The 15866-nt window shown below is 35.6% G+C and overlaps 1 protein-coding gene across 3 annotated transcripts in view; it reads right to left on the reverse strand.

Annotated features, from left to right (window-relative positions):
- Positions 1-3551: 3551 nt before the first annotated feature.
- Positions 3552-15866, reverse strand: part of BRINP3 (BMP/retinoic acid inducible neural specific 3) — a 417297-nt gene continuing 404982 nt past the window's right edge. For all 3 annotated transcript variants that reach the window (XM_004275847.3, XM_049708201.1, XM_004275848.1), the window contains exon 8: positions 3552-5027. In XM_004275847.3, the coding sequence (XP_004275895.1) occupies positions 3911-5027 (1117 nt within the window). In that variant the 3' untranslated portion in view covers positions 3552-3910. The remainder of the gene's footprint in view (positions 5028-15866) is intronic.

Here is a 15866-nt window from a genome sequence, read left to right on the forward strand (position 1 = left end):
GGCAATGGCCCCGGAAGGCTGGGGTGTAGAGTTTTTAAGCAAGGTTTTTGCATAATCTAGGAGGTCATTTATTGACAGTCTTAATTGACAGCTGCCAGTTATATAAGAGGCTCTGCTGCGCATGTACTTCCCATAATTCAGTCTGCCTGTTATAATTAGATGTATGTATTCATAGAATATTTATGAACATTTAATGAGCCCAGTGGCCGCCAAAGGTTATATAAGGACATGATGGCGTGAGGTGTGCGCATGTGCCAGAGTGGGGAAAGTCCCTCAGTCTGCCAGTGGGGGATTTTTCCAGTGCCTTATTTTGGAGTACTGATGGGGGCATGTTTGGGGCGGGGTTAGCATATAACTTGGCGGGATTAGGCGGCTATTGGACGTTCAGCCCACGGGGCACCTTTCGTTGCTCATGGCTAACTTCCTGCCTAACATTCATATCGTGATAAGAGTCACAAAAAAAAGGGAGGCGGGAGGGAAATTACTTTTCTTCATTATTTAAATCAGAGAAGACCACCAGCTATTTCAGCATTTTGGTTTTTTTTTTTTTGAGCTGACAATGATCATTTGAATACTGATTTAACTTGCTAAAAATCAACTTGAGGTTCCTGGGACAGGAAGGCAAATCAAACTTATGATAATCATCAAAATAGCTAGAGGAATAAGAGATGTTCCTGGAAAATCATATACTCAATAAATTGTGAATTTTCAGAATTTCAAGTTTCATTGAATTTATTAAGTTCAATTAATCCCTAATTTAGAGACCTACATTAGAAATATCAAAAAAGAAATCAAATACCCTGTCTTTTAAAATATGATTTTACATATATATATTTCAACTTTTGCTCGAAATAACATTTTGAGTAAAGTTATTTTTATTAAAAATCTTCAAATTCCTAAAGCAATAATGAGCAAAAATGTTTGCATATAGGCAAATTCAGGAAAAATGAAATGTTCACAGACTGCATTTTTTCCCATATGTTGGCAAACAAATGCTGAATTAAACTAGATTATATTGTCTATTGCTTGTTGGACACTACTGGTCAACATATGAGAAAGAAAAATACAAAAAGATGTTGATCCCTTACCCTTTAAATCTGTACGGGACTTTAGAATTTGGTTAGTAGGTTTATTTATATTGTATTCATGTTATCTTACACCCGGCATTCAGAGAAAGACATTCTTATTACTTTCCACTTTTAGGGGAAAAGCAGACTCAGAGATACAAAGGACTCATTGACTGACACTGTTACCAAGACAGTTAGAATGAAGATAATTTGATCCTATCCAGTTGGACTTTTGTGCCAACACACGCCAGGCACAAGAAGGCTCAGGATAGACCCGTAGTCATGTACTTCCTTACCTGTGGCTGTAGGAGCTTCTCTCTTGTAAGTCAGTCAGGGCAGAGCAAGCTGAGCAATAGAAGAAGTAGCATTGCTGACATTTTCCTTAAGTTCCAGGGAATGATTGCTGTTCGGAGGCCACTGGTGACCACACATGTTGCTCAGGTGGTTTCCGGGATCAGTGGTTCTGGACATCTGGGCCTCCAAGATGCTTCTGGAAAAAGTTTTAGTGGCAATTTTGACTTTTACAGCAAATGTCTTTTTAAATGTATGATCTATATTTCATAAGCTTGGTCATTTTGTGGGTGATTGATTTTGGATGATACATTCTGGTTTATTTAATTACTCCAGTGTACTGTGAAGTTATGTGTTTTATAATGATTTAGACCTCAATTTCATAAGAGATTCTTGTTTCGCCATAAACCTTTGCATGTAATGAGATTAAATACAGAAACAGGATGGTTCATTTAAAACTCAGTGGCACAGTGAAAAGAAGACAGATTCGTTGCAGAAAAGTTTGTGTTGGAATCCTGGTCTTTTAACTTGCTTTGTGATCTTGGGGAATTTGACAAACCACTCTGAGCCTCTGTTTCTTTGTTTTTTTTTCACCAAGAACATGGGAATAATAATCTATAGCCTAGTGCTGTCAGAATTAAATGAAAAGAATATTTATTATGATATCAGAAAGATGGTGTTAAATAATCGTGTATATTTTCAACTGGATTACCTATAATAGCAAAAGTAAAAAAAAAAGCAGGTGAATAAAGAAAGAAAAGCAGCTATCCAGATACTGGGTGTAAGAACTATGCTGTACATATGGTAGATTGAATAAGTATTTGTTGTCTAAACTAACTTCTCTTAAAATGCTTTGGAATCTAAAACAAACAGCTTAAGGGACTTCCCTAGTGGCACAGTGGTTAAGAATCTGCCTGCCAGTGCAGGGGACGCGGGTTCGAGCCTGATCTGGGAAGCTCCCACATGCCTCGGAGCAGTTAAACCCGTGCGCCACAACTACTGAAGTCCGTGAGCCACAACTACTGAGCCTGTGCTCTAGAGCCCGTGAGCCACAACTACTGAGCTGGCATGCCTGGAGCCCATGCTCTGCAACAAGAGAAGCCACCGCAATGAGAAGCCCGCGCACCGCAACGAAGAGTAGCCCCCGCTCGCTGCAGCTAGAGAAAGCCCACACGAAGCAACGACGACCCAAAGCAGCCAAAAATAAACAAATAAATAAATTTTAAAATAAAATAAAACAAACAGCTTAAGAATACAGAATGTGGGTGTGATGTTTTCATCATCATTCATGTCATAGGTTCCCTACTCTGTGCCTTGAGGAATGACTTCATGACCACAACAGGAAAGCTGGGCTGGACGGTGCATTTGTTTACATTACAAGAAATGTTTATGAAATATTTAAACAAGAGCTGAGTAATAAATATCATAACCACACTTCACAGATACATCCATATATCTAAACGAAAATGCAATTTAAATTCACAGATAAAAAAGTATGAATTATATTATCTGATATTACACTATGGGTAATATGGGAATTTCAAACCAAAAATTTGGACTAAAACTGGTTTGTATTGAAAGAGTTTGCTATTCAAAATATACTTTAGTAATACTAGTTTCTCTGAGAGGAAAGAAAATGTCTATTTACACTTGAATTAGTTACTTGATCATTTATTTTACACCAACACATTACAATTTGTGAATTCTAGAAATGTTATCTTATTGACATTGGTACAGTGTTGGAATAACTAGGTTTTCAGCACTTGAAAATGATTGTGCAGAGTATGCTGAGTGTTGGTTGTTAGAATGTAGAAAGAGAATGACAAAGCAAGTTGCTAAGGAAATTAAGGGTTTACTTTCTCCACGATGTGCTTATAATCACACTGACTTTTCTGTATGTTTGCCAAAATGTTCTGATATTTAGCTGCGAAATAAGTTTATCTGTTTATTTTAATAATGATGGTGTCTCTAGGAATGGTTTACAAGTATAGATAATAAAGCACTGCCATTATGCTGTTAACCATAAAAATACAACTGAACGCTAAGCATTCTACCTAGTTGAGTTTCCCCTACAGTCTGTTGAAAGGGACCTTCAAGTGTTTCAATTAAAATATCTTGGGGAATTTTCCCCAGGTTCTAACAAGCTATATCAAAATAGAACTCATTTCATGGAAAAAAGGAATCCCACAGCACTTCTTTTTAATAACTGTTCAGCTACAAAATTTTATTGGTATCTTTTTATGTTCCCTCTAGAGGATGTAATGCACAAAAGCATTGCCACGGAACATATAAAATTACAAATGAAATTTATTGTAAAAAGTAGAATGTCTTCTAGACTGGCGTCAGTATTTATTTCATTCAGAAACCAAAACTGCAGTATAATATATTCATTGTCAGCAAGTTCATGTGTGTAAATTGCCATCCAATGTTATTGACTGATATAAGACAGATATTGAAAAGACAATTTAAATTTACTCTTCCAAACATAAACCGTTCCACAAAAGCACTGTAAAAACTCCTTCAAGATTTTGGGTTGTGCTTGACATTTATGGTTAACTACATAATTTGGTCGTGTCATAATCCACTGTGTTTGGCAATTTGGCATTAAACGCCTGCAGAGCAGATTGGATCCTCACCACCTCACTAGTAGACAGCTTGAGTCTATGACGAAGCAAGCAAGAGAAGAGATCTAGACGACGCTGACCGGGTGGGGAGAGTTTATTTACACGGTCTCTTATCTCTAGAAGTTGCAAAAGTGCTGAGTCCTGGGATCCCTGAGTATAGGGGTAGTCCAGCTGCAGAATCAGGTCCCGAATTGCTTCCGGGTCAAAGTGCATGCTGTAGCCAAACACTTGAATGTTATTGATTTTCATATAACCCAGGTTCCGGGAAGGGTCGATGAACTCCAGAGGTTCGTAGTAAATGCTCTCGTTGCCGTTGGGGCCATTTGACTTGATGCGACTCCTCAGGTAGATGTGCACTGTCTCAAAAAATGTCTTCCACTTGTTCCCCAGAGTCAGCGACCAGTTGTAACACTGCAGGGGGAGGTCCAGCTTAGTCCGCTCCCAGTCGGGGAAGCTGTTTTCATCCACAGGCATAAACCAGCTCTCAGAGTGGCTGCCTCCGAAGGGATTGACGTAAACGGCCAACACCGGCTCCAGGGTGCTGTTTTTAGTTAAGCAAATCTGTAAAGAGAGACCCAGGATCATGTGGACCAGGCTCGACTTGTACTTGTTGCTCTTCAAAGTGAGAAGCATCCGCTTCCGCCAGGAGGGGTCGAACCAGCTGTTGAGGCGCATGTCGTTGCTGATGAAGATGGCATGGACCTCTAGTCGCCTGTCCGTTTTCTGCAACAGGTACTTCATCTCGAGATCTTGCAGGTCGGTCTCGAAGCCGATGTAATGATCGGTGGACTCGGCGACCTCGGGCTTGCAGAGCCCCTGGCTGAGCATGTAGCCCGTGTTGCAGGCGCCGCAGCGGGTGCGGTTGTCAGGGGCGCAGGTAAGGCAGGCGGACGCGTCGCCCACCGTGCAGGGCAGGAAGGCCGTGCAGACCACCTGGTCGTTTGGACACGTGCACGAGTGCGTCTCTTCTGAAAAGCTGCCCAGGAGCCCATTCTCATTGCAGTAGAGAAAAGACTGGATGCGAGTGAGCCAGTAGGTTGAGGTTCTAAGAATAGAAAACAAAAGGAATCTGTATAAATGCAAAGGCGTTTGTGTTTGTGTGTCCTGCAATCAAGTTGCCTTAGGTTTGAAAGCTTCACTATCACGTTCTTAGGTCCTTCCCAGTTATTTAACTGTGATATTAAAAAAAAAAAAACCACCATAATTGAAAAGATATATACACATATAATATTCATATATTTAAGTATTATGTATATTTAAATTATGTATATAATGTTTTCATTCATCATTGTACAACATTAACGATGGATACACTTGATTTGAACTGGAAAACTACATGAAATACCTTCTGAAGACATTGCATGGCATCTCACTAGTGTACTTGGAAGCTGACTGTGACTATAATCGGGCTGGTTACAGTTTTTTTTTTTTTTTTTTTTTTTGCGGAACGTGGGCCTCTCACTGTTGTGGCCTCTCCCGTTGCGGAGCACAGGCTCCGGACGCACAGGCTCAGCGGCCATGGCTCACGGGCCCAGCCGCTCCGCGGCATGTGGGATCTTCCCAGACCGGGGCACGAACCCGTGTCCTCTGCATCGGCAGGCGGACCCTCAACCACTGCGCCACCAGGGAAGCCCTTGGTTATAGTTTTGAAATGATATCCAACAACGGGAAGTAAAAATGGTTTTATCATCAAATATCTAGAGTAGAATTAGAGTGTATGAATGACGATTGTTCATTCATTCACTCTTAGTTTCACAGAGCACTAATGCTGCAGGAAACCTAAATAGAAAGTGAAATAAAAATGAGAGAAAAACAAGAAACTTTAAATTGTCAATCAGTGGATTTAAATCCTAGGGTTTCATCAACATTGAAAGAACAAGTACCCACTGAGAGGGAAAATATTATTAAAACATGTTTGATTTTTATCCTTATGGTCTGCTCAAGAAAATTGTTGAAAATATCTCATTAAAACTAACTACAAGTTCTCTTAATAAGGGTTAAGTGTGTTAGTTGAATGTGTTTGATTTGGATCATTAACATTATTTATATCCAGAAATCAGGCTAATCATGATGCAAATTTAAGATCTTACTTTTCCTGTTTTCCCACATTATTCAAACTCTTTTAGTGTGTTTAAAATCTCAGTAAAATAATGAAGGAAAAGTGTGTGGCCGTGTAATCAGATAATTCTTTGTTTTTATCTTGCTGCTTTCTCATACTAGCTGTATGATCATGGAAAAGTTGAATGGCCTAAGTTAGTGATATCTTCCATATTGAGTTCTTGTGAGAAATAGGCTCAGACTGGATGCATGTCTTTAGACAATTGTATAGAGCATGTGTCACAGCAGACACTAAAAATTGCATCTCTTTTTGGTATTCTTATGCCTTTCCAGTGTTCATTATTCAGTACATATGAGGTTTTCTACAAATTGTATATATTGTACTCAATCCTTTAGACTTATTACACTGCTGCCATTTTAAAGAATTTGTATATGCTGGTAAAATACAGGTATTAATCTGTGTAAATAATCAATAAAAACAATTTTTTATCACATTCAGAACAACATATGGGCTAGATATTCATTTTTGTACATTCATTTTTGGTCTCTGCTCCTTCCCCTTTGCAACATAACACTTTTTTTTTTAAGTAAGCTCCTCCCTGTTTTTCCAAATAAATTAAATAACTCCTTAATTCCCTCTCATAACATTTACTTATTTTTATTCATAGTGCCTTTTTCCACTTAAAATGTTATATTGTGTACTTACTTGTTTATACTCCATTTATCCCATTAAATATAATATTCAGCTTGCCTTTTTCCACTTAAAATGTTATATTGTGTACTTGTTTATACTCCATTTATCCCATTAAATATAATATTCAGCTTGCCAGAATCATATATGCTTTGCTTATAGCTTTATATCCCGTGCCTAGCAGAATGCCTCTCATACTTAATGAATATTAGATCAAAGGCATAGATGAATTAAAGGAACATTTTCTCAATAAGCATATTTTTAAGTGAAATTTAAAGCCCTAAACTGCATATTTAATACACTTTTAAAGACCTAACTCCCAAGTTGTAGTTTCACAACATACACTTTGACATTTGCACACAATTAAATCTATAAAAAAATCTTAGTAAACATATATTTTAAAAAACCTTTCTTTTCCAGATTCCCTAAATGGAACTGTTTTCTGTAGACCCAGAATAAAAGGTAAAACCAAATCAAACCCAACCAAAACATGAAACATTTTCCTCTTAATTATTTCTTACACTGAAAAACACTGACTGGGAAACTACATCTACAAAATTCATTTCTAACTTTCTCAAGATACTTTAAAAATAAGTTCTCAGGAAAACTCTCCCAGGAGGATGCCCGGGGTTGTGAAATAGGAATGACTGGCACTTTGTGAGCCATACATCTCTATATGAGTATCTCTCCTCCTCTCCTCTGGCTCCTTGTTTTCTTGCTGCAGAATAAGTGTGCAAAAAGTTTCCTTTTTCTGGTTGAGGAAAGAGCCTGATTCATTATTTCTGTATTCAGTCTCAGAATATAGAAATTATTGCTGACTTGTTCTTTCTGCAGTTACTGATATATTTATTTCATCAATATGCTCTCAATGAATTAATCTCTCTCCCTCTTGCCCTCTTTCTCTCTTTCTCTCCTCCTTCCTCCCTCCCTCATTTCTTTCCATTTTTCTTTCTTCCTTCCTTTTCTTCCTTCCTTCCTTTCTTGCTTGCTTGCCTCCTTGCTTTTTCTTTCTCTTCTCTCTCCCTTTCTCTCCTCTTTCTCTCTTTCTGTAGTTCTATTTATATCTATCTACTATAAGGCATATAAAATATATATGCTATCGGATTGAAAATTGTATTTTCTTCCTTGGAACCAAAGCATAAATTCCCTGAGTCAATTCATCTCTCACTGTAAGCTCTCATCATGTTTCCAAATCGTAAGGACAAACAAAAAAACGAAATAATAGACCTAAGACTGAAGGCAGAGCTCACAAAACTAGGGCACCATAGAAAGACTCATTTGGACACTTTAGAAAATCAATGGCTTTTCTAGCTTTCAGCCTTTTCCAATCCTTTTCACGTCCCCACAGATGCATTACTGAAGGAATGTGTCCCAGCTTCATGGGTTTCAGTTTGTCATGTATGACTAATGATAACTTGGTGTGCTGTCAAAGCTCCTGTTCCCTGAGACAGAAGAGCTAACACGTGGATTTTCTTCCTTGCTGCTTCTTGTCCTTCCCCCATTACCTACCTTTTGACTGTTTTAGTGCATTTCACAAGTAGGGAATAGATTTTTAAAGGAACAAATTTCGATAATTAGTCTTTACTCCTTGTAAAATCTTGGTGAAGGCAGTGGTCAAAAATAGAAAACAGAGCAAATTTCAGGACTGTACATGCATTATTCACTTACCCAAAAGATTACTTTTTTTTTCCCTGACAAAGTAAAATTTAACTGTTTTTCTTTTTAAATCTAAACATTTTTTTTTGAAGAGAAATGTCTTCAACATTAAAATTAGGTGGTAGCAAGTATTTTTTTAAAACTCTTTCTTTTTATACCTAAGTATTAAAACAAAGTAATGCTACAGTTTCTATTCTTATATATAACTTTTATTCACATAAACTATTTAGGATCTACTAGGGCTAGGACAGAGGATGCAATGTTGAAAGATGAGCTCCTGGCAGGCAGGTAGGTTTGTTTCTTTTTATCAAACATGTGGTCTTGTCCCTGACATCTACTTAGTAACACTTCAATTAATATTTACTAAACAAAGGAAATAGGAAAAGAAGGAAAAAGGACGGAGAGAAGGAGTAAGGAGGGAGGGAGAGAGAAAGAAATTAAAGTGAAGGAACTACACAGATTATAGAAGAACAGAAGAAAGAAACTAGGGGAAGACAGTATTAAAGCTATTGACTTGAGAATGACAATGATATGGAACAATTCAAGGGATATAGGAACTCCTTTTCCATCAGGAAGTAAGTGTGCACTTGAAAATAATTTCTAAAAAGCTTTAAGATGATAGTGTTACAGAAAGGAAAATACCTTCCAGAGTTAAGTTAAACTTTTGGAAAAAATATAATTAGCTAAAAAGCCGATAGCCTGTTTTTATTTGAAAAATCAGGTAGCAAACTAAGTTGAGAAGATTAGACGTACATTAAGTTCAGTTGTCTCTGTTTAATCTGTAATTAAAATCTGCTCTTCTCTACAGGACACATGTTATGTGAGTGTCAAAAGAGCACTAGACTGGGAGAATGAACACTGGATTTCTAGGTCAGACTTCACCTGGTGTCCTGGGACAAGTCACTTAGCCTCTTTAACTATGAGTGAAAGTTTTAGAATTCCAAGAAACATTGGTTCAGAGTTTGATTCTGCATGACCCTGGGGAATGTGTATAGCTTTCTGAACCTCAATGGCTCACCCTGAGTTCACCTGTTGATCTGTTGTCAGGATGAGGTGATGTAACAAATCCCATCCCAGACGGCACTTGCCATCTGGTTCTACCAGGATTAAGTCACTAGCCACTGCAGCTGCTGTCCTTCAACACCCTCCAAAAGGAGTTCAAGGTGGAGATCGGGAATGAGGCACTCTGTGCTCTGGGAAAAACTGGCAGAAAAGGCGTTCAGATAGATGCTGTCAGGAGAAGAATTTATGAGCCCAATTCTTGTATCTCCTCACATCCAGAAAAGCACTAAAATCCTTCATGGTGACGTCTGCTCCTCGTGACTAGCAGACAGCGTCTGCCACAATGTGTGCTTGACTGTGTGTACCCCCCCTTCACTAAAATCATATAGAACACTGACCTTCCCCCTATCTCTTCAGAGCCATTTCTCAGAGCCATCTGATATGCTGTCTCCCAGGCTATAGTCCTCATTTTGCCCCCAATAAAACTTAATTCACAGCTCTCAGATTGTGCATTTTTTTCAGTCGACAATGTTAAATGGGATTGGCAAAACAGATTCCTGGACCCCACCCCAGACATACTATAAGAACTCCTAGGAGTAGGGCTCAGGAAGCTCTTTTTAAAATATGCAGTCCTACAGAAAAAACCAGTCTTGGCAAAGCAAAGAGCATTGCACTAAGAGAACTATATTTGCAAAGGACTTGAGGTTAGGAAAGGTTTTGTTTTAAGGAACTAAGTGAGAGCCAGTACAGCTGGAGTGAAGAGAATATCAGTGCAATATTAGACTGTGCAGTAAGTAGTGGCCAGATCAGGCAGAGTATTGTTTAGGTTTTAAATTTATTCTATGTGCAGTAAAGAGTGGTAAAGAGATTTAGCCGGAAGTCGATTGTATTAAATTTAACAACCATCTTTCTCCTTGTATTATACCAATAGTATTTTAAATATCAGGTAAAGCTGATGTACTTTTAATAAAATGTTTTTTTTTTCAGGGCTAAAATAAAATAAAATAATAAAATAAAATAAGCAGTCCTGGAGAAATGTTTTGTACACAGAAGCTGTAAGTTTCCTATGTATGAAAATTAACAACCAAAACAACATTAGGGGCTCTTTAAATACCAATTAGCTCTCAAGCTGTAAGAATATGTCCAGAAGAAGGTAGGGAAAAGTTAAAATTTCTGTAGAGAAGAGGGCAGCAGCAGATGGCTTTGAATTAACATGCATTTGGGGCCTTGTGGCCACCGTGTATGCTAAATTTGCAAACCCTGCAATAGAAATTTTTGGCATGCACATACACAGAAGAATAAACCAAACACTAAAGCCTACTTTAATAAATTCTACTGTGTTACAGTACTAATAATTAGCTATTTAGTGAATTTCTCTCATATCAGGGCCACCCACTTTGTACTTGTTATTTTTAATTCTTCACAGTAACTTGTAAAACTTAAACCCATTTTAAAATTTGAAAAATACTGAGGCTCAGAGTTTCAATGACTTTCTCAGTTATGTATCTATTAAGTATTACAATGAAGACAGACTCAGAGAAGCAAGTCTATTGTTTTTATAATGTGTGTTGAATAGTGAGGAAAAATGCTTAACAAATGACTTTAGGAAAAAAATATTTCCATGCTGGACAGCATCAAAGGTAAAATAACTTTTAATTATTAAATAAAATTAGGCACTTGAGTGACAGCCCACTATATTGGCTTCAATCCACTTTTGGGAGCTAAACTATCAACTTTGAATATTGTTTCTTAACTCATATGGAAAATGGGAATAAAATATAGGTTGTTGTAAGAATTAAAGCACAATTGCTGGAAAAGCCCTTAAAGAGTGCCTGTGCACAGAATAAATGGTAAATAAATGGAAATGCTTAGTCTTATAATCACTGTTATTACTATTGTTATCTTTTAAAGAAATAGCATCATATGTACTTTCTTTATTACAAATGCTATTTTCTTCCAGGAAATGGAAATTTTCATTTTATCTTCAACCATTTGTGTACTACATGCATAATCTTACTCTTTATCTCTGCAATTCACTTTTATCAAATAGACCTAGTTACTGATAACACCACCAAGACTGTATCACATCCCAAGAAAAAGAATATCATTGTCAAAGGTCCCTTGGTTATGAGTCTCCCAAGGAAGCATATGTATGTATATGTATCACATGTGTATACAGATACACATCTATAAACCTATAGATGCATATATACATACACATTTTTATAAACTTGAGTTCAAGTATCTACTAAAACTTTTGGCTTGCAGGAAGACAATGAAAAAGTGAGTGAAGCAGCTGAAGATGTAGGTCGTATTTTAAAGATAATATTAGCCAAGGTAACATTCATTAAGGTTTTCTCATGTGCACAGTCTTTTTACAGGCATTATTTCATTTAATTCTCCCAATTCTCACTACTCCTTGAAGTAAGGACCCTTGTTATCCCAATCGATATTTAAGGACATGAGTTGTAAAAAGCTTAGATAATTAGAACTTATAGAAGGTCAAATAGCTGGTAAGTGGTAGAACTGAAAGTGTATCCTGGTCTTTATTACTCCCAACAATTTGGGGGGTATGACACCAAAAGCACAAAAGATAAGAGCAAAAAAGTAATAAGTGGAACTATATCAAACCAAAAAGCTTCGGTCCAACTAATCTGTAATTCATTTGGTTGAATGGTGTACACAGAAAAATCTGCTTACTTCTTAGAGAGCTACTGAAACATTTTGTCCACATCTGTGCCGCATTTAATGCTATAGTTCAAGAAAAATCAATAGATATGTCTTCCTTCTACTTATAACATAAAATATGAAAAGAAAAAGTCAACATTCAGGGTATGAAATGTGAGGCACACGAAGAACACAATTACTTTACTGGACATAAAGGGAATATATCATCATCAAAAAAAAATAGAGTCCACGTCTAATTTTCCTCCAAAGATTACCAAAAATCAAAATATTTTGCCCACTAAATCACATTAGATGTTAAGTTAAAAAGACTTGCAAAGTATTTATTATGTGCAAGTTCAGTCTATTAAGTATTGTAATTGAGGAATATTGACACAAATGCAATTACTCTGCAAATATGAGTAACTCAGGTCTCTCCTATGTGCTTTTATAACATCCTGATTTTCGCCCACCATAATATTCATTATACCAAGTCATTATTACCCAATCATCTGTATCCCTCATTACATTATATATGCTGTGAGGGAAAAGATATATTTGTTTACTTCACCATTTTATTATCATAACATACCTAAATCAGTTTACAGTGTTTATGCTTAAGTTTTCGTATTACAACCTTTTGAACCTATTAGTCTTAAAATATGTTATGATGAATCCAAATCTGAAAATCTAAACAATATAAATAGAATACGTTAAAATAAAATTTATGAAAAGACCATTTTATCTTTCACAGATCTGTTCATCTCTGACCCTAATATTTCAAGCTAAATATAAATTTGATATGAATGAATAAATTAATGAACAAAAAAGAGAAACTAAAGAAGCAACTTCAAGGCTAAATTGTTAATTCCTTGGTTGTATTTATTATTTTTAGTATTTCATATGATTTTCTTGATATCCAGTGAGTGATAAACATTTTCAAAAACTGTCTTATTTACATAATTTCTGTTTTTCTTTAAAGTATATTTCATGACCAACTTCTCATCAATTCAGAAAAAAACAATAAAATGTTCTTGTTGGACACTGAAAACTTGAAAACAAATTAAACTATCATTTAAGTAATTTAATCAAATTTTAATATGTTTCTAAAAGTGATCCTATTTATATCTAAAGTATATATTTCAATTAAATAAAGAAAATATAATTTGTCCAAATTCAATGTCCCTCTAGTCATATAACCATGAACACAATTATGGTATGAACTGTCTATGTTATGCCTGCATTTGTGTGATAAGCATCTCTCCAAATTGAATGTCTCTGAACTCATTTTCTTCTCTCCTAATACAACCATGATTGTTATCTACAATGATGGATATTAACTCATCCCTTCCTGTCTCAACTAAAGTAAAACTTAGTTTCTGGAGGTCCTGTACCTGCTCTTTTTGTCATTTTATTACATTTGTGTACCTCCAAGATAATCTTTCTAAAATTGATTTATTTCTTATTGCATGGCACCCAATATCCTTCATATAAAATATATACTTTGCCTAACTTTTAAAATCCTTTACAATCAGACAACACTTAGCTTTCAGTACTCTATAAAGTATGTTTTCCATTTACGCTCTCCCTGTTCCCCTCCCTAAATACGCCAGATCAATTTCAACCACAATGAATTTTCTTGTTACAGAGTTTAGTGTCCTTTCTCCTCCGCTTCAATGCAAATTGAATCATTTCTACTGTAAATAGTTTTTCTTAATAATCCTACTTACAACAACTTAATTCTTTGAATGAGTATATTATTTATCTATATTACCGTATTTGTAATTAAGCCACGTACAGCCATATATTACTGTTTAATAGATTCTTATTTCATTATTTCAACTAAAGTATACCATTCATTATAATAACTATAATTTTTACATGTTAGTTTTCATAGTTGGAATATAGGCTCCTCAGAAAGAAGAAAATGAATGTCGTTTCATTGGAATCCCTAGAGACTAGCAAAATTTCTTCCCATGCAACCCTGCTAAACCAAATTTCTAAAGCAAAATTGAATTATAGATTTATGTTTATGGAAAAATGTCAGAGGAAATACTTTTAAAAACTCCTCAACACAAAATGCCAAATAATTCTGGCAAAAAATTTTTAAATACATTTATGATGCAGAAAAAAATATGGAGTAAATTTCAGAGGCTGAAATTGAACTAAAAGAATATATATGTAGGAAGATGTGGGTGTACCTGATCTAGAGGTTTTGGTGGCTGTGTTGGGTATAGGAAACAAAGTCCAGGACACCTGAAGGGCAAGAAGTTGAATTGGAGACCTGCTCTAAGAAGCTGGGAAGACTGAGACTATGCACTTAAAGAAAGAGTCAGCTTAAAAACAAAACAAACAAACAAGTAAACAAACAAAAAGGCCTAGAAAAGGAAGAGAGCAAAATGAGTGCCTGCCCTGACCTCACTGTTAGTAGAAAATACATAATCTACAAATTCAAAGTTTTTTGCAGAAAGTACATAATCTAAAAATTCAAAAACACAAATGAAAATCATAACTTATTTTAAAGTGCTCCAAATTGTTTTATTGTGGCAAAATGAAATATATACTTTCTAAAAGAATGCACATCCTTTACATTTTATGAAGGACTTGAAGAATCAACACAGATGAAATTATTTTGACCATGAACTCACAGTAGGAAAAAAAAAAAAGAAAGAGGAATCAGGGTCCCAAGATTAAAAATGTGCAAAAGGCATAATCTTAACACCACAGACTACAGAAATTGGAATTATGTGATATTAAAGTCAATTATCAGAAACATATTTAAATAATTTCAAAGTAAAGTAAAATATGAGAGAGGCACCAGGGGTTATCAAAACAAATCTGAAAAAACAAAGGAACTAACATGATGATAATGATGATGATTTTAATTTAAACCTTATTAAAATGTAAAACAGCAGATTAGCTAAGCTGAGCACAAAACTGGTGAATTAAAGATAAATGAAATAATAATACTGAGAATATACACCACAGAGAGGAAAAGAGATGGAAAATATAAAACATATCTAGAGTATTATGTTACAAAAACTGACAAATACCTAATCAGGATTCCAGCGGCAGCAAACAGAGAAAATAGGGGAGATTCTATATAAAATTATAGTAAGTGAGAATTCTTCAAAATCGATGAAATACATAAATCTTGAGATTCATGAAGCACAAAAAATTCCAAGAAAGTTAAATAAATAGAAATACATACCTATCCATACCATACTTAACATGTAGTTCTTGTTATATGTAACAAACTTTTGTTATAAATAACAAAAATTAGAGGTAACAAAACATAAAAGTATTAAAAAAAATTTAAAAGACATTGAAGCATAAGTAAATCAATGCAGTTGCATTCACAGTATTCACAAATAGAAAGCCTCGTTAGGAAAGATATCAATTCTCCACAAATGTATTTCTATATCTAATGCAACTCCAATAAAAATTCCTTCAGCTTTTTTTTAGTTGAAAATCAATTAATACTAGTTTGTCTTCAATTAACCCTCCCAATAATAATTTATAAAATTTGAGCAAAATAGAAAGAACCACTAGTTAAAGGAGTTATAGAAAGTCCAAAACAGTCAAAAGCTAAATGAGTTTTTAACCTAAAGGAAGGGAGCAGCATGAATGGAGAAACTGAGAGTTGCAGTCCTCTAGTTTTGCCCTAATGACACTCCCCAATCTGGGCAACACGGGGAGGATGAAACTCAGTCAGAAACGACATTCTTAAAGGCTTGATGTGTGCAGAATGGAAATGGGGAGTTGCCAGAGAAGATGTAACTTGAGGAAAATAATTCTGAAAGAAGCAAAGGA

This window comes from Orcinus orca, chromosome 1 (genome assembly GCF_937001465.1).
Source record: "Orcinus orca chromosome 1, mOrcOrc1.1, whole genome shotgun sequence".
Classification (NCBI taxonomy): Eukaryota; Metazoa; Chordata; class Mammalia; order Artiodactyla; family Delphinidae; genus Orcinus; species Orcinus orca.